Source organism: Prosopis cineraria, unplaced genomic scaffold, assembly GCF_029017545.1.
Source record: "Prosopis cineraria cultivar Desert tree isolate PC_DT_omini unplaced genomic scaffold, ASM2901754v1 PC1, whole genome shotgun sequence".
NCBI classification, from domain to species: Eukaryota; Viridiplantae; Streptophyta; class Magnoliopsida; order Fabales; family Fabaceae; genus Prosopis; species Prosopis cineraria.
Window position 1 is genome coordinate 53,191,046 of NW_026555332.1, and position 19,557 is coordinate 53,210,602.

At 36.9% G+C, this 19,557-nt stretch overlaps 3 protein-coding genes across 5 annotated transcripts; 1 reads left to right on the plus strand and 2 right to left on the minus strand.

The window, feature by feature from the left end:
- Nucleotides 1-529: 529 nt before the first annotated feature.
- Nucleotides 530-1,914, minus strand: LOC129308160 (40S ribosomal protein S27-2-like). Its single transcript, XM_054949200.1, has 4 exons — nt 1,761-1,914; nt 1,229-1,330; nt 1,030-1,058; nt 530-945 (listed from the first exon to the last, which is right to left on the minus strand). Exons 1-4 carry the CDS (start codon nt 1,761-1,763, stop codon nt 819-821), a joined length of 261 nt encoding a protein of 86 aa, XP_054805175.1. The 5' UTR covers nt 1,764-1,914; the 3' UTR covers nt 530-818.
- Nucleotides 1,915-3,063: 1,149 nt separating this feature from the next.
- On the minus strand, nt 3,064-5,352 carry LOC129304388 (calcium-dependent mitochondrial ATP-magnesium/phosphate carrier protein 2-like). 3 transcript variants are annotated; one of them, XM_054944026.1, is made up of 4 exons: nt 4,692-5,352; nt 3,801-4,580; nt 3,632-3,725; nt 3,064-3,530 (listed from the first exon to the last, which is right to left on the minus strand). In XM_054944026.1, exons 1-4 carry the CDS (start codon nt 5,095-5,097, stop codon nt 3,338-3,340), a joined length of 1,473 nt encoding a protein of 490 aa, XP_054800001.1. In that variant the 5' UTR covers nt 5,098-5,352; the 3' UTR covers nt 3,064-3,337. The 3 variants fall into 3 exon arrangements, with proteins under 3 accessions (XP_054800001.1, XP_054800016.1, XP_054800008.1); XM_054944041.1 differs by having other exon boundaries at nt 4,702-4,817; XM_054944033.1 differs by having other exon boundaries at nt 3,347-3,523.
- Nucleotides 5,353-15,179: 9,827 nt separating this feature from the next.
- Nucleotides 15,180-16,802, plus strand: LOC129311007 (chalcone synthase). The gene is made up of 2 exons (XM_054952938.1): nt 15,180-15,462; nt 15,582-16,802. Exons 1-2 carry the CDS (start codon nt 15,285-15,287, stop codon nt 16,571-16,573), a joined length of 1,170 nt encoding a protein of 389 aa, XP_054808913.1. The 5' UTR covers nt 15,180-15,284; the 3' UTR covers nt 16,574-16,802.
- Nucleotides 16,803-19,557: the final 2,755 nt, after the last annotated feature.

Below are 19,557 nucleotides of genomic sequence, written 5' to 3' on the forward strand. Positions count from 1 at the left end.
TGTAACAAGATAATGCCGGCATAACTCATAACTTGTAATCTCCTGTACAGACTTAAACTACAATCAACTAAACTTCCAGAAACATTTGCCAGCAGAACATTATCGGCAACCTTAGTCCCTTGGGGACATCCGATAATCGGCAACCTTACTAAATACTAAAACAGCAAAATTACCCAGACACTTTATAAACCTTGATTAATGAGGTAGTTGGAGGAGTTACCCTAAAGCCACAGGATTAATCATGAATAACTCTGCATATCAATGGGGTGAAAGGAGGTACACAAACGATTGATCTGGCTGAAAACAAAGACCACATATGGTGAGCAAATATCTGCACGCTTGGTAGAAGATCCAAGTAAATAAACTCGCCAAACACAACACCTATATAAAGACAAACGCCTCTCACCAGGAAGCCCAAGTGCAAGCCAAGATGACTGAAATATTGCACGCCTAGTAAAATTCTGGCGTCAAGGCCAGCATTGTATATCAAACTTGTTGAAAAGCAGCAGTACCATGTCACGTGGAAAAATTAAAAACTTGAGCATTAACATTTCAATGGAACACAAGGACATCATATTCAAAGAACCAACAATTCAATCAATCTATACCATTCAAAGGAAAACAAATATTCAACAAAACCATACGCAATTCAATGAAGAAAAAAATCAAAACTTGGTGGTATTGTAACTCTTAGGAACAGTTGTGTGAAAAGGACTACAATCTAAATTACCAACATAACTTAATCTAAGACAAAAAGTTGATTTCATCTTAGCCTAACGAGTGAAAACATCCGAACTAAACAAAAGATGAAGCACCATTTAGTCTCCCTTCTTCCTAAAAGAGCAGCCCTCTGTTAGCCTAGCCCGTCCACCAGTGGGCTGGCATAAGACAGTTTGGCAGTTGCCACATACCACAACAGTCTGAGAGTGGCTGAAAACAGTGGTTCTGCATCCAAATTAAAAATCCACACAGTCAAATAAATACAATTAAAATATCACAGACAAAACCGAAGAAAAGATTGCTACTTACATGTTGAAGCAACCCTGGCACTTCACATCCTGCAACACAAAACCAGCAAGGCCATCAGAGATCAAACTAAGAAAATAACTTATAGGACACCAAATATAACCTCAAATACTAGCAGATAAGATGCTCCGGAGAAAATTTCTCTTTCAAATAATGCAAAAGAGCAGCGAAGACGAAATTGGAGTTAATAAGAGTTCAATACCATGAAGAAAGAGTTTGGAGACTGGACAAGACGCTTGAGCTTGTGTTTTCTCTTCTCCAGCTCAGTCGGGGGATTTAACAGATCAATATCATTTTGAAGAACCTATCCACCGAACCAGCGGACAAAAATACAATTGATTAGGTAACTGAAAAGGCAAATTTTTCATTACAAAATTTGCAAAATCCCATTATTCCATCTAATCCGCCAAATATATTGCACAGATTTAAAGAGCAAAAACATTAAAAATAAAATCACGCGATACGAAAGAGGAACCTTCCCGCAGATAACCCTTAATTTAACCATCGGTTTCTCTATTCCACATAACAGAACCCACAAAGCAGAAACATAAACGATGAGGAAGATACTTTGTCTAGTACAGTTTTTCATATCATTATGATCCCATTTCCATCAGATTCTTAGCGACAAAAAGAGAATCGATACAAAGCCAAACAGAAGATGAATGAGAACGTAGGAAATTGAGGAAAAAGAACCGAAGATCTGCTACAATGATAAGGGTAGAGATAATACTCACCATGTTGTAAAATGAAGTCGAAAAGTAGGAGGACTCAAACAAAACCCTAGCTTTTGAAGAGGAGAAGACTGGTCGAGCGGCGGGAGAGGGAACACAGAAGATAGCGCAGTTTGTTTATAAGAGATCAATGAGGACCACGCCCACAGGCGGTTCACTATTTGCAAAAATGTCAGTGAATAAAATTGGGCCTTTCATTTGAGGCCCTCTCAAATGGGCCTCCAATATTCTTCCGTTTTCTTTCCGTAAATTCAATAATAATAAATTCAGTGTTTGCCAAAACAGGCGGTGAATGAAATTGGGCCTTTCATTTGCGGCTCTCTCAAATGGGCCTCCAATATTCTACCGTTTTTTTTCCGTCAATAAAATAATAATAAATTCCACTACTTAAAGTCAAAAGTGAATATTCTTTTAAAATTTAAAATTTTATTCCTAATCTAACCCTTTCCTGTTTAGAAGAGGGACACACAAGAAAATTCCAATTATCAAGCCTTTCAATACAATCCAATATTTTAAGAGCTCAAATATGATTAAATAAATTTTTCTTTATCCACTGTTACCTTCTTCAAACTTTAATTCATATTTTTTTGTGGAGGAAATCTCTAATCAACAATAAAATAAGATTCATTTTAAATCATATTTAAGGGATTCATCGGTTTGAGCCAAAGAAACAATGTCACTCAATCATTATTAAACTGACTGCAATCTTTTTAGTATGGCCGGAATAAATCTCAAAATTATTTCATTTCACATATTGCTTAAATTTTTTTTACCAAATTAAATAATAATTAGTAAAATAGATTTCAATGTACATTTATTATCTGTTTTTCTCTTTTCTTTTTTTCCCCCAGTTATACCTCTTTATTTTATATGTGTTACTGTTATGTTTCTTATCCACTAAATTTTGTTGATCTATATGTGAATTTAGAAATTCGTTGATTTTGGCGATTTTGACCGAAGCATTTAATCGTACATGCTTAGTATTTTTTTCATTATCACGTCAAAGCAGTGAGAAAAATATTGAGACTAGATTACGATAACGACGAGACTTCATTCTTCAATGGAAAATTGAAGAATTACACTGCAGATGTGTGATAATTATTCCCAGAGGTGGTGAATATCTCCTTCAAAAAACCCGTAAAAAATACCTATTTCAAAATAAATTTACAAACAGAATAATAGAAACAGTTTTAATACATGAAGATTACCATTTTATCCCCCACCAAAAATCAGTTTGAGTTTAAACAAAAATTACGAAAGACTCCAGAAAACTGCCAACAATTCATAAGATAAGGGAACAAATAACTTAAAGAACATTAGTCATGTTAACATTATTAAATTTAACAGATATAGCTTTTTTGCGACTAATAACAAATATAATAACTCATGGAACTACTAACCATTACAAAATCGGATTCCTGTGTTTTCTCCAACACATTATGAACGAGCACCATGCAAGACATATCAATTTTGTCCTTGCTGCTGTTGACTTCACAGTTGCCATTGCTGAACCAACATCGACAAATTCGGGCAAGCCAAGTTGATCGAACAGATCAGATAAAAATGAAGCAGAAAGATTCTCACTCCAATTTCAAACCCCTTTTCATAGCTTCATAAAGCACATAAGTGATACTTGCCGATGGAATCACTTTGAGGAGGTTGGGAAATATCCCTTTGTAGAATCCTCTAAACCCTTCATGCTCAAAAGTCCTCCTGAACACTTCATTCATTCCATTATAAGCAGCACTAGCATTGGAGCGTTGAGCCTGCATTCTGAAATCAACAGAGATAACGTGCCTTTATTATAGCTCAAAGCGAATCAAACGCCAACTATTCAAGAAAACAAAATAGCCATTTTAAAGGCCGAAGTTTACCTGGTTCTAACGACCTGCAACGGGTATACGCATGTTGCTCCAAGGGCTCCTGAAACTGTCCCACAACACAGTTGTACAAGAGGACCAGGTTCACCTGCAGCAGATATCAGAGTTTCAACATATATACTGGCTAAAGGAATATCTGAACAGAACTAAAGGAGTTTATTACCTCCATCATGAAGAATATACTTCTTGGACATGTCTTTCAGAGCCTCGTATGCAGCTATATCTATGCCAGCATAAGGGATAATCCCAAGAAGAGAAGGAACCAGGCCCCTATAGAATGCACGAGGTCCTTCGTGAACCCATATATCTTTAGAGAGGTTTCCAAGACGAGGGATTCTGCCACCTTGACTAAAAGCATAGGTTTGTACTCGTGTTTTAATAAGGTCCATTGGATATATTGTAGTTTGTGCTATTCCACCAGCCAAACCACCAGCTAGTACGTGGCCCACAGTCCCAATACCAGAGCCTCCCTCTTGATCTCCTTTAGAATTGACAATCCAAGTCTTGATGAGTGTCTCGTAAGTGTAAAACCTTATGGCACTCTCAGGAGCCACCTTGAGGACATTCAAGCCATTGCCTCGAAAAAACCCCAAGAAACCGCCTTCTTTCCATATATTTTTAAGTGCAGGCATTATATGAGTCCGCGTGGTTTGGATTTGCAGAATGGTCTTTAGACGATCAAGTGGTGCAGTAGCAGTGCGCGATGCTGCCCCTGCCAATCCTCCGGCAAGCAAATATTTACCTGCGTGAATGTTTCCACTGATACCTGTAGGACTAACACTTTGTTCCCCAATGTCAATAAGGCATACACGCTCTAAATAACGGTAAATGTTTTCTATAGTTGCCTCTCTTGGGTATAGCAGAAGAAAATCCCTCCATTTTTCAAATGTTATAACCCCATGCTCCATAAAAATGGCAAGTTCCTCCTCACCAATCTGAATCCCTGCAACAGAGACATTAGTTTGGCTTAGCATTTAAGATGAAAAATAGGTATCTTGCACTTATTAAAGCATAAATTTAACATTTTAGCAGATGACAGAGGCGGGTTTATTACCTGCCCTTACCACTGCCTCACAGAGCTCTTCTGGCATAATGCATCCGTTGTGTTCAACATCAATGGCTTGAAATATGCGGTAAAGCTCCATCTCCTTGTCATCCACATACTTCTTGAAGTCCTTATAATTGACCCGCCCGTCTTTGTCAGCATCACAAGCTTTTAAGAAATCCTTGGCATGCTTGTATTCTGGTGGTATATGGAGCGCAGAGAGGCCTGCTTCAATCTGGGCATAATCTATAATTCCAGAATCTTCCTCATCAAAGAAACTGAATAGATTACGGATCCTTTGCTCCCTCTCTTCCTTGGTCTCCTGGGATGCCAAAAGAACATCATCCATTGTCACCCGTCGTGGTTTCTTTACAGGCTTGCTGCATTTTGATCTGGATTCCTTATCGTTCTTCATCGAAACGTTAAGCAAGCATGATATGATATGACTCTTAAAGGATCCTTTATCTATAGATTCAAGCTCGATGCTGAAATTTATAATCAAATTATATGTGGTCAAGAAATAATCGAAGGGAAGCTCGTTAGTAGTTACGTACAATCATCGCAATTAACAAAGGATCTCAATCAGATTCCCCTTCCAAAGCAAACGCAATGACAATGCATGATTGAACAAACACGCACTGTTGGCTTTGTTTCTTGCATTTTAGAATTTTATAGCCACCATTAAATAACATAATGAATCGAATCAGAGCACCATGTTCCACAGTTTGACAGAATTTAGCTTCAAGGAGATTATATTTCAAACAAAAGGCCGAAAAAGAACGAGGGCACCATGAACTGGGGACCGTGGAAAGAAGGTACGCAAAAGGCGGGAAATAGAAGATACACCTTTCGCTAAAGAAGGAAGCAAAATTTCACGATGGTTGCGCCACCGTGCGTCCGCGTAAAAAAAGAAAAAGAATGTGGTTAGGGTTCAAACAATGGCCGGCGGCGCCGGCAAAATCCAATGGCTAGAAAAATCTGCTCCTCGTAAAAAAAAACTGTCGGGTAATAGTTAAAGGAAAAGCTAATATAGTAAGGAAAAAAAAAGGGTGAATGCGATGGCGATGATTTGAAGAGCGAGAGAAAGATGCAAAATGCAACGTAAGGTTGCTTTTTTATTCATATATATATATATATATATGTTCTTTTAATTATGTTCAGTACGTGTATTCTTTAACGTTAGCTTAGTTCCAGAGATTTGAAGACTATGTTGTGGGATCTTGACATGGTTGAATGAGCTTATTCAAGCGCTGGCCTCTTTATTCCATGGAATAATTCATTCCGCAATTCATTGTAAAACATAGTCATCAATATTCAGATACATATGGAGCCTCAAGGGAAAGCGTGAATTAGAATGTAAAAATAAAAGCAGGGGTGGATCCGCAATTTATTGTAACTGGTGAGGAACATTAAAAGTGAGTAGGAAGGTGAAGGCAATCATGAAGGGGTTGGTGGCTGAAGGAAGTAAGAAGGAAGAGGAGGGACAACAGGTGAATTGGTGCAGGCACTCATACAGTTGTAGTTATCCTGGCCACACCTTACAGAGCAAGGTATGAAATTCATGGAGTTCTTGCGGAAGCAGTTTGTGAAACAGGACACAACAGAGGAGCCGCAGGCCACCAGGCACATCTCCACGTCGTTTTCGCCGGAGCTGCTTGTTGCTGATTGCGCCGCCGTTAGTATCAACGCGACCACCGCCATCCCCATCGCTTGCTTCGCCTTCCCACTCATTTCTCTGCTTTGCTCTGCTCTTGTACTCAATCTGGATTCATAAAACCACACACAACCAGGCTGTGTTTATATACTGCGTAACAACGAAGCTGCTTTTGTCGTCTACGATTCGAACTCTCTGTCTCATCCGATTTGAATGTTTCGGCTTTGGCTGCGCCTGCACGTACCCCACCCACATCTTTTGCATGCACACATTTCATGCTACACCAACATTATGTGATTTAAGAATTACACAAGCAGTCCGTGGAAATTTTGAGATAAAGTCGATTCTCACAAATTTGTCCATCGAATTCTGTTTCTAAGCTAAACAAAATGCTATCTATGATAATTTTACTATTTTCAGTACAGATTGAAAAATCAAGTTTATATGGGATAGATCTTCTGGAAAACTTTCAAAAGGTACTGTAAAAACTCAACTCCTCTTATAGCCTAGTGCCCAACGCGACGGAAGCCTCAATTAAAATACAATGCTTCTTTATAAATAATTAAGAATATTAATTTTTACTCAATTTTTAACTGTCAAAAAAAAAACCCTTGTATCAGTTCAATATTAGACTTATTAAAGTTTCTCATCTGATATTTTATATTTAGATACACATTTCAAGAAATTCTTTGCTAAGTTTTATGAAGATTATATGTTAGATTTATAACGAATTCTTAATATAAAAAATGATAGTATTTAATTTTTTTTGAAAAAATTACTCATCCATCTCAAGAATTTTGACTCAATTAAAATTCAATATCTATGCTTTAACTTATTGTAACTCAATTTTCATAATCTTAGCTTCACGGAAATTTGATTATTAAACGTTAACTCAATATGACTCTGTAATTTAATTTTAATTATTTAAAATGTCAATCGATGCATTTTAGAGGATAAAGTTGTGAGAACCAAAATAATTTATTGAAACTTAAGGAATATAGTTTTAAATAACTAAAATTAGAGAGAGTGAGTTTCAATTAAGTTAAAATTATAAAATTTGAATTATAATAAATTAAAATTTATTAATTAAGTTACAGTTATGTCAAAATTATAGATACCATGTCATTATTTTTCCCTCCATGAGTCATATGGCTACATGGAAAATAAGATCGAACAGAGTGACTCGGGGAAAAACTGATTACAATAGCTTCGTGGTCTTAATGCGCGCACGCACACATATCTATATCTATATATGTATATGTATATCACATAAACCCATCAAATGGAGGGACTTATATGGTGGAACACAAGTGAAATCATACACACAGTTTTTTTTTTGGGGGGGGGGGAGCTATTTCTGTTGGCCTTGTGAGGAAGAACACGAGATTGATGTTTCCTGTAAGTAAGGGGGGAAACAGCAGCGCCTGGAGGGTTCTAAGAGACCATAATAATTAACAGGGACAGGCTTTGTGGGGTATGGTGGTAAATGCGATGCGAGTATTGAGCCTCTGCCATGATTAATTAAATTGGAGAGCACAGGGGTAGGGAGGTTATAACTTGCTGCAGATCAATGGGAGTCAGGAAGATGAATATGTATTTACACTCACTTTGCTCTCGAGGTTTGAATTGCATTATTTACGCATACAAGAGATATTGAGGAATGAAGAAGCCCGAGATAGTTTTGAGTACCCTGTTGATCTCGAATTTATTAGATCACCGCGTGTCGCTCCACGCCGGTGACACCGCCTTCTGCACTTCCCTCCCTCCCTCCCTCCTACAATCATGCTCAGCTGTGCCCATCGAGGCATCTGCACATGAGTTCTTATTATCATTCCCTTGTTTAAAACTAAATCAAGAAACTGACTCATTAATGCATTAAAAAAAAAGTAAATAAAGAGAAAAAATTGTGTTGAAAGGGACGTGGTGAAGGCCTCGCTAGCTGTCTACATTATTGAAGTATGGCACGCGTGGTTTTGTTTTTGGCCAACTTCGCGGTTGTTCAATTGCCCATGCAAAATGGAGATCATAAGCACCTTTTGCCAATTTAGGAATTTAAAACGATCAAATCTTGCTCTTGATGTGCATTTGATATGGTCCGGATCCAGAAAACAATGTGCGCTACTTCATTCTTACTTTTCTTACTTCATTCATATCGTAAGCCTTTTTTTAGATGCGTCGTGCTTGACTGCCTGTGGATATATATATATATATATATATATATGTATATGTATATGACGCGTTCCCCCTCATTTTCATTTTAATGGGTCCAAAGTTTTATTATATATGCTAAGTACGTTCGTAAAATTAAATTTTACAATTACGTAATATTTATATCGTATTCTAAGATGATCATAAAGACAAAAATTATCGTAGATGAATTTGATTGCATATATACTTAATTATTATCAACTTACAAGTAGTTGAGACCATTGAATTAATTATATATATTTGTGTGCGAGCGCGCGTAAATTTATCAACCGTTGATATATTAAAATATGAGTCGGCAGTTGTGTTGCTTTCGTGGAACGCTGAGATGAATGGATAACAATTGTCCCGTGAAAAAATTAATCTTTCGAAGCTATATTGGACCCTTGACGAGATAGTCAAATTCAGAGTATACACGTGCATGTGAATATGTATGTGAGTAATATTAAAGAAATATGATCAGCCCTTAAAACAAGGAATGATCATGGGCTATCCCTCTTGCTAGGTAATCGAGCAAACTCACCAGGCAAGTAACATTTTCACTTTCACGTTATGACTCGTGACAGTGATTTTTTTTTTTTTTGCGGAATACTACATCATATAATGTGACGTGGGTAAATAATCCGCTGTATGCAGTGTCCGATTTATCCCTATATATTATTCTCCCTGTCAAAACAGGTTTGGACTGAGAGTGCAAAATTAAGTTTGTTTGATTGCAAACACAGCCACGTGATAATAGTTCGAGACAATTTAAATAACGTGATTGGACTAGTTAATTCTACAGGTTGATCGATGAAAGCATGCTTGGTTCTAACTGACTCATCAACAAGCTCCTCCTAGAGGGCCGTTATAATTGTGCATCATAATGTACGTATTAATTTATAAGATATTTTTAAACAATATCACATCCATCAACAAGGCTCATTAAATACATTTTAAAATTTTATTTTTTAAAAATAAAAATATAAACTTTATTTTGACTTAATACTTCATTTGTGAAAAAATAATGATGAGAGAGAATATATGAAAAAGAAAATATTACAAAATTATTATTAATAAAAAAATTTTATCAAAGAATCTTATATTATTAGAAGTCGTATTTCTCTCACAAGTGTCTTGTAAATTAAGATGAAAAAAGTATATATTATTTCAAACATTAAGGCAATTATTTGACTTCTCATGATGTATTTTGAGACTTTAATTAATACCATAATTAGACCTCATCGAAGACAGAATTACTATTATTTTGGATGTATTAGAACGTCTGTTTTCTTTATTAGGACGGAATGCAAAGCAACGTGAGAGGGGTAAAAAAAAAAAAAAACCCCAAGTAACGCAGCATCCGTTGGAAGCTCTATAGGGAACATCTTTTTTTTTTTTGGTAAACATGTGGAATAAGCACTGTCCATAGCAAATAATATCATTCCCAGAGTATTAAGGTGTAATTGGTAAACTCTCCCAATTCAATTGTTATATATACAGGGGTTAAAATTTGAATTCTCAATCATTTGTTTAGACAATAATGAGAACCTATGTCACTCGTCGTGCGTTTTATTTGTTCATCTTCCTAATAAATAACATTCCAGCTCTTCATCATTGACGCACAAAAAAATTTAAAACACACCACAAGCGTATAGATCTAACGTAGTATAATGAATTAAAGTTGTCTCGTAAGGAACCAATTAAAAAGAATTGGCGCAGACGATAGTTGTTTTTCATCTCGGTTAAATTTTCCAATCAAAGAAATAAATTTTTAATAATTTTAAAATATGAAATAAATAAAATAAAAGCCAAAGAATAAATTTGAGTTATGACGAACAATCAAAAAGCACTATAAGAATTATAATCCCCTTTCATTCTTTACAATTCAATTTCTTTTAGTTATCATTTTATTTTACATTTAAAATCAAGCCTTTAAATTAAATTATATATTCGTCAATTACAAAACCCATGATCTAATTATTTTATGATGTCTCAAGTAAGTCCCAATCTAATTATGTACAAACCTTAAAAGATTATCAAGGGCTCTTGAGTATATGTCTATCTCAAACACAAATTAGATCAAATATAATCCTAAATTGCCCAATACACAGTTTATTTGAGATTCCCTTCTATTGAAGGTGAAAACCAGGATTGAAGAACACATTAAAGTTGGCCACCAATGGAATAGATCTAGCATTAAAGCATTCATCAAAATTAATCGTTAAAAAAAAAATATACCGAGAAGCATTAAATGTTCACAAAATTCCTAAAAAAAAAAAAACCTAGTGACTCACAACTCTGAATATGCAAAATAAACCAAATTCAACGCAAAGATTGAAAAGCATGGAAAATAATGGGAGAACTCCACAATATTTGGTTGAGAATCGCTCATTTATCTCCCTAATCTTTAAGAACCCCTCAAACTTTGGCCTAAGCTTTAGAGCAGCCTTCTCAATTTTAGATACAAACTTCAATCATTTCACAAGCATGACTAGGGCTTTATTTATAACTTTTCTTGCATCCTTTTTGCCTCTAATTTCTATCTCATCCTTCCTGATTTTATAAGATATTCTTTAATTTCCCATTTTGCATTTTTGAATCAACTCAGCCACATATTATGATTCACTTCCGTGCGTGATCGTATTCCTTAGTCCCATGACTGTGCGTGGTCAAACGTCGAAGGGGTGGTCTGTGCGAGTTTCTCCACTCGTGGTCGAGTGTCAATGCTTTAGGTGTCCCCCGCAGTAAATCTTTCTTCACTATCTCCGCACGCAGACAAGCTTTCCAAAGGAAATTGATTTTAATCTAGATGATCTAAATCTTAAGTATTATTATCATAATATTATATATTATATTTATTAAAATAAAAATTTTAATAAATAAATAAATTTAATATTAAATTAGACCCTCTAAATTAAACTTAAACTAAATTAATAATAAAATTTTTATTCAAATTATTTTATAATTTTTATTTGTATAAATATAATATATAATAATATTTAAAATTTAAATTATTTAAATTAAAATCTGAACGATCCAAATTTCATCCAAGCTCATCCTTGATGAGCCTTCCCAAAGATGGTTTTCCTTATACTGGATACATCAGTGGGCAAAGGTTCTGTTCTCTTTACATATCCGCAATGCTGACATCTCTGAACTCATTGAATTTTCTCACCTTTCTCATGTCAATGTGTGAAGAAGACTCAGTTCTTCTCTTGTCCGTGAGCGGAGATTTATTCCTGGGCATGATGGTTGGGCCTTAACCTTAATTATGTTATGTTAGATAGAGCTATTAATTAAAATCAATTCTTAAAAAGTTAATATTTAAATAGGTTAGTCTTATTAAGCTTGATTATATTTTAAGACTTCATTTTGATTAACTTAGCCCTGACCCTCAGGGTTGAAGGGCCAGATTTCAAAATCTCAATCCTATTTTTTTTCTTTTTTCAATTTTAAAAAATAAAAAAACATATTTAAAATTTTAAAAAGTTATTGTACATAACATTAAGTTTGGAAAAATAAATTTAAGTCAATACATACAACAACAATTTTAAGTCTAATAAAAAATAACATCACTATAAAATCAACATTGATAATAATCAAATTTTGCTAGCATTATTAACTAAATCTTGATAATTTTTATTGTTATCAATATCAATATAAATATAATTTTATTCTTCTCCTCGTAGAACCTCATTTGTAAAGTCTCCCTTACTAGTTACCAATTAGCTTCAAAATTCAAGGTGACTAAAGGATTAGCCCTAAAGTACGATTACCAAGTTTGTAGACTTAACATTTAAGATCCCAAGTTTTTCAAAATTAAAACATGACAATAAACCTTCACCAATTCAAAATCAAAGCAAATAGATATAGAAGAAAGCGTGGAATCTTTAACAATTTAAAGCATTTGCATAATAAATATGTTGGATTATCTACCCTTGATAGACCAGGCCTATATAAAAGCCCAAAATTGGGAAATGGGTTCTTGTGACAATTGTAAAAAATATTTGGGTTCAATATGCAATTTACTCAGGGCCTCAAAATGTAGCGGTTAGGGAGAAAGTGTCACACGTTCCCATAAAAGGTGGCTATGGGTGTAGTTCTCTATCAGTTTTTTGTTCTCTGCATAAAACGGAAACCAAACGCTCTCGTTTTTCAGTTAACTCATTTTCTCCTTACAACTCATTCTCTAAGGGAGTGCATGTGCTATGTATCCGAACAAAGTTTAACCAGTGTAACTTTGTTCCTACATATGTACATGCGAATTAACGAATTAAAATATGTTTTCCTCCTCAGATTCTCTCAAAGTATAAATAATAAAATAGGGTAGGGGGAACAAACGATGTGTTGTAGCTTATTGGATGTGAGGTATGGCAAATTGCCTTCGTTCCATGTGTCTTGCTCATTGCACGATTTTGACAGCTTTGCTACTGTCATTTGACAACAATAAGGCCAAACTTCCAATGCACTTCATTTTTTCGTCTGACGTTTGGTGAAGGTGATATATATGTCTACAAAGAGCTTTTTTCTAACTCTATCTTATAGTACTAGTTTCACAATTAAATCATTTTTTAGTCAAAATTGAATACCAATTTTACAACTCACTCCTTTACACTACTTAAATAGAACTTAGTTGTTCTAATTTCATACAAAGTGCCAAAAGCTTCAAGCACAACTCAGACTATACTCAATAGACTATTTTGAACTTCTGCAATACACCACATCACTAACAACACATATAAAACACGTTTTTAATGCCCAACTCCTTAATTACAAGAATATAAAAAGGGCCTTAAGTTCATAGCCTTAAATTCATAATTCATTACATCATTCCACAATAATCACAATCTCACTAACTCCCTACTTGCACTAGTTTTTTAGTTCTGTAGTAGATTTCACAATTATTACATATACACCATAGAGCCTAAAATACGCAATATAATTTAACAACTTCCTAATGCAAGCCCAAAAACATGGATAACCTTAGTTGGCAATATCATTTAAAATATATACATAAGGAAAAAAATCAAAATACACGAGGCCTCCAATTTTTTAGGATAAAATCCTAAGCCTCGATTTACTTTCCTCGATCGTGCTCCAATGAGCTATTTCTTATAATATTAAAAATAATGAGGTGAGTATAATTACTCAATAACTAAAGTTCATCTAACTAATTTATATGTAAGTGGCGCATAATCACACATACGACGAATTTAACATGTTCAAGCACAGCATAGCACTTCACATCATTTTGAGCATATAAGCATTAAGTGACAATACGATAGCTCATTTTACATTATTATATACGAATCACATGTTTTCATCATGAGGGCCACAATAAAGACAATCATGTGCCCTTTTATTATAATACGCATGATCACACTTTTCTTATATTCTCCTTATGTTTCTGACATGAAACCGTGGACTATAACTCATGGAGATTGTCTATAATATTAGATTATCCTAGCCATTCATGCTACACAATTTGTGTTAATCTAAACTGTGCAGAATACATTTGAATAGTTAATATATAATAATTATAAAAATTTTAATATTAAATTAAACCCTTCAAATTAAATATAGACTGTATTAAAAATAAAAAATTATTAAAATTATTTTATAATTTTGATAAATTTTTATTTTAGAAAAGATAATATATTATAATAGTTGGTTTAGATATCATCACAGTAATAAATTTTATGGTGCTACCAAACTCATGCGCCCGGTGAGTGATAATAATAATGAGCCGCTTAAACCGCGCATGGTGCAGTTTGAGGTGATTTCAGGCTTATCGTTTTACCTTTACTCGCCACAACCCAATTCCAACCACCGGACCCTCCAAAATTTCTCGTTTCAACAGTTACTTCATTTCCATTAATTAATGGAGTAAGCCGCGTGTTTTTCGCACGCACCGTCCGCGTCTCAGTCCGAGATGCAACTTTCTCTCAAAAGACTGATCGCGAAACCAAACTCACCGTATGACACACCATCACTACCAGTCCAAGCTTAGTTAGCCGATAAGACCCCTTTCAACCATCAAAACTTGGAATGGCAGCTCAACTTTCGTCTTACATTCATGATCTGACACTTATACTCTTATGGCCATCACGACGCCATTACATAACCCAGTTGTTGATGTAACGCAACCTGCTGGTGGCACTTGTGCCCACGGGTTCCCTCGTTTCCTTTTTCATTGTGTCCCTCCATCTTTATATATAAAATATTATTAATTAAATTTTATATATCAATAAAAATTTATTATTTAATTAAACTCATATAAAAACACAATAAGTTTTTTATTTTACCTTTAACAATATTACAATATTATAATAATAGTAGAAAAAATATATAATTAATTAATTATTTATTTTTTAAGATAAAAATAAAATTGTTTAGATAAATCAAAGGTTTAAAAGTGAGAGCCAATAATTAATAACAGTAGTGGTAGCAGCAGACAGGGCTCCTTGATTCGGATGGTTTTGCGAGGAGTTTAAGTTTTCACATTAACATGCTAAACACTTGAAGATATATGTATGGCACTAAAAGACTGACATCTACCACCTGGGTTCATCAAACCACGTGGCCTCCCAGCTGCCCGTCCCCTCTACCTACCCCTCTTTGCCTCCAGTCTCGTATTTAAACCCAATCTTGCAGTACCGCTCCACAAACCCAGGACCTTCCATTCCTAAGATTAGCTTCGCCGTTCACCAAATCTCACGCCGGCTTTCTTCTCCTCTCCACCGTCTTCAACACACCCCGAGATGGTCACCGTCGATGAGATCCGCGACGCCCAGCGTTCCCGGGGGCCCGCCACCATCCTTGCCTTCGGCACCGCCACTCCCTCTAACTGTATCCTCCAAGCTGATTACCCCGACTACTACTTCCGCATCACTCAGAGCGAGCACATGACCGATCTCAAAGAGAAGTTCAAGCGCATGTGTACGTTCTCTCTCTCTCTCTCTATATATACATATATATATATCTGCACACATTTTCATCTCTTGGTTCACTTGATTCTTTCTCACATGAAAACGTGCTTCTTGCTGAATTGTTTCCAGGTGAAAAATCTATGATAAGGAAGCGTTACATGCACTTGACGGAGGAGATTCTGAAGGAGAACCCCAACATGTGCGCTTACATGGCTCCCTCTCTGGACGCTCGTCAGGACATGGTGGTGGTTGAGGTCCCTAAACTCGGGAAAGAAGCGGCCGTCAAGGCTATTAAGGAATGGGGTCAGCCCAAGTCCAAGATTACCCACCTCGTCTTCTGCACCACCTCCGGGGTGGACATGCCCGGAGCAGATTATCAGCTCACCAAACTTCTCGGCCTCAGACCCTCCGTCAAAAGACTCATGATGTACCAGCAGGGCTGCTTCGCCGGAGGCACCGTCCTCCGCCTCGCCAAGGACCTCGCTGAGAACAACAAGGGCGCCCGTGTTCTCGTCGTCTGCTCCGAGATCACCGCCGTCACTTTCCGCGGGCCCTCCGATACTCACCTGGACTCCCTGGTGGGCCAGGCCCTCTTCGGCGATGGCGCTGCTGCCATGATCATCGGCGCCGATCCCGACACCTCTGTTGAGCGCCCGATCTTCCAGATGGTGTCGGCGGCACAGACCATCTTACCCGACTCTGACGGAGCCATCGACGGGCATCTGCGGGAAGTGGGTCTCACGTTCCACTTGCTGAAGGACGTTCCCGGAATCATCTCGAAGAACATTGAGAAGAGCTTGGTGGAAGCCTTCACCCCCATTGGCATCAAGGACTGGAATTCCATCTTCTGGATCGCCCATCCCGGTGGTCCGGCAATTCTGGATCAGGTGGAGGCCAAGCTGGGGCTGAAAGAAGAGAAGCTCGCAGCGACCAGGCACGTTCTGAGCGAGTACGGGAACATGTCAAGCGCGTGCGTTATCTTCATATTGGACGAGGTGAGGAAGAGGTCGATGAATGAAGGGAAGGCCACCACCGGAGAAGGATTGGAGTGGGGCGTGTTGTTCGGGTTCGGGCCGGGTCTGACGGTGGAGACAGTGGTGTTGCACAGTGTTACCGTGTAATTGGAGGACGTGGATTATATGGGCCCGGAAATTGGTGTTTGGCAGCAAGGGAGAAGCTTGAAATAAGGAAATGGAAAGGTCCATTAATTATTTCATTTACCGTTTTGAATGTTTGTTAGTACAGTATTATCGGATTCACAGGAGATCATTTACTTGGCACGACCCTGTGACGTTGTGAACCAAACCTGCAAACGGAGTTGGGATCTTTAAATTAATTTTTTGTTTTGAAGTTTTTTTATTTTATTATTATTATTTTTTATTATGAATGGGGCCAAAGTCCGGAAACTATAAAATCAACTAAACAATCACTCTTGGGCAAAAAACGCCCAAAACATCCCTATGCAACCGCTTAACGAAGCCACCAGGAGGCTCAGTCAGAAGTTGGACGGACTTGGCTTGAAAGAAGCTCCACTTCGCTAGCTAATCTGCACAACAGTTCCCTTCTCAAAAAGTATGACAGATACAAAAATCACCATTGATCATAAACTTGGTAGCCATCTTTATGAACTTGTTCCCACACTCCCCCTCGTCAAAAATTTCTCCACTCCTCTAGCAACAACGACAGAATCAGTCTCAATGATCACTTTTTTCTCCTCAAAACGCTGAATCAGAGATACACCTGTCAGCAAGCCCCACCATTCTGCATTTTCACTACAGCAACATCCCACATATCGAGCAAAACCTCCTAACCACCTCCTATTATGATCCCTAAACAAACCTCCACAACCAACAATCTTCCCATTCCCCTTCATAGCACCATCAACATTCAACTTTATCCACCCCACATCAGGTCTCACCCACCCTATACACGGCAATTTTTTGCAACCTAGCTCCATTTTCATAAAAGTGTTCCCTGACATCCATCACATATCTTCTAATAACACATTCAGGATTCAACGGCCAACAAAAATCAGGTTTGAAGAGGTAACTATTTTGCCAATACCACAAAAACCAGACACACTGCAAACACCACATTCCACCCACCCAGACCCCTTTTTTACAAATTAAATTCTGTAGCATCCACTCTTTCAAAGATAGCTTGAAAAAATCAGCCCAATCTCTTCCTTCTAACAACTTCTCCCATACCCCTCTAGCAAAACTATAATCCCGCAAAACACGTAACACATCCTTATCAGCATCATTACATCTTAAGCAAACAGGAGAAGTCTTCAAGCACCAGCTTCACTTAATAGTTGTAGGTAAACATTCATTAGTTGCTAACCATAAGAACACCTGAATTCGCTTGGCTCCCTTCCATTCTCAAATTTCCTTGCAAATCCTATCCTCTACAATCACATCAAAAACCTTCAAGCAGTTATACATATCAGTAACAGAAAACACACCACTTACATTCCTCAACCATTTCACACAATCCTCCACATCATTATTACCAGGAGGTAAAGTTGCCATCACAACTCTCTTAACATCCTCACCTAGCCAACAACTCATCAATTCATCCATGTTCCAACAACCATTCTCGTCTACATACTCTGCTACTGCACGTTGCCTCATATCCTTGTTAGTCTTAGAAGAAGCTTTATCCTCCAAACATTCTTCCTTCATAAGCCACTTGTCACTTAAAAAACGAACCCATCTTCCGTTATTCACCTCCCATCTAATATTTACCATAATTTTATCCCACAATTCCCCAAGCCTTTTCCACAGCATTGAGTTCCCATCTTTCGCAGTACACCCCCTCTGTGAGCAAACTCCCTTTTCATATTTGGCACACATCATCCTAGAAACAAGCTTTTCAGGTCTGGAGATCATTTCCCAATCCACCTTATAAAGTAAAGCATCATTCATTGATTTCATGTCCTTCAGACCAAACCCACCAGCTTCCTCAGGCAAACAAAGCTTCGCCCATCCTATAAGGTGCATCTTCCTCCTTCCGTCACTACTACCCCATATAAACTCCCACTGCACCTTCTCTATTTGTTGACATACCACTTTCGGCACATTCTCACGAAGCATATGAAACACTGGAATTTGTTGAGTTACATTTTGTACTAATATTAATCTACCAATTAGAGATAAATTGTTATTTTTCCAACCACGCAGCTTTCTTTGTATCTTTTCAACCAAAAAATGAAATTTCTGTTTTGTATTTCTCCCCCCTGTTATTTGAGTCCCAAGATAGCGTCCTAAATCCTCAGCTTCCTTAAAACCACATATGTTAATCACTTCTTGCTTTTTACTCTCGTATACATTCCTAGAAAAGGAAATAATCGTTTTCTGAGCATTAATCTTTTGCTCAAACATCCCTGCAAAACAACTAAGACACTCCAGAACCACCTTTAATTGACTTACTTCAGCTTCACAAAATAATAACAAATCATCAGCAAAAATCAAGTAAAAATGGTTTCCACCTCATACTATCAACCGCATCAGCAATAATATGAAAGAGTTTCTCCATTCCTATAACAAAAAGATATGGAGAAAGCACGTCACCTTGGTGCACCCCTCTTGAAGGAAAAAAGTAATCTGATTTAACTCCATTCCATAGAACTTGAAATGAAGTAATAGTAATGCAAGCCTTTATAACGTCCAAAATCTTCCCCGACAGCCCAATCTCCTTCAACATAGTCACAAGAAAGCTTCAACTTATTCTATCACAAGCCTTTTCCAAGTCTATTTTAATGGCCATAAACCCTCTTTTACTACTCATTCTATTCGTTGTATGGGAAATTTCTTTCGCAGCAATGATATTCTCTTGGAAGCATCTTCCTGGCACAAAGCTTGTTTGAAATAGTGACACCACTTTTGCCATCAAGGGCTTCAATCTCTGTACTACTATCTTTGTAACCACTTTATACATCACATTATATAAAGAAATTGGTCTAAACTGAGATATCACCTCTGGTTTCTCCACTTTTAGACTTAAAACCACTAATGTTCTGTTTAATTCCTTCAGCCTCTCTGGCTTTTCCCACATATTACGAACTAAATCCACTAAATCCTCTGGTGTCTCCTAATTACTATGA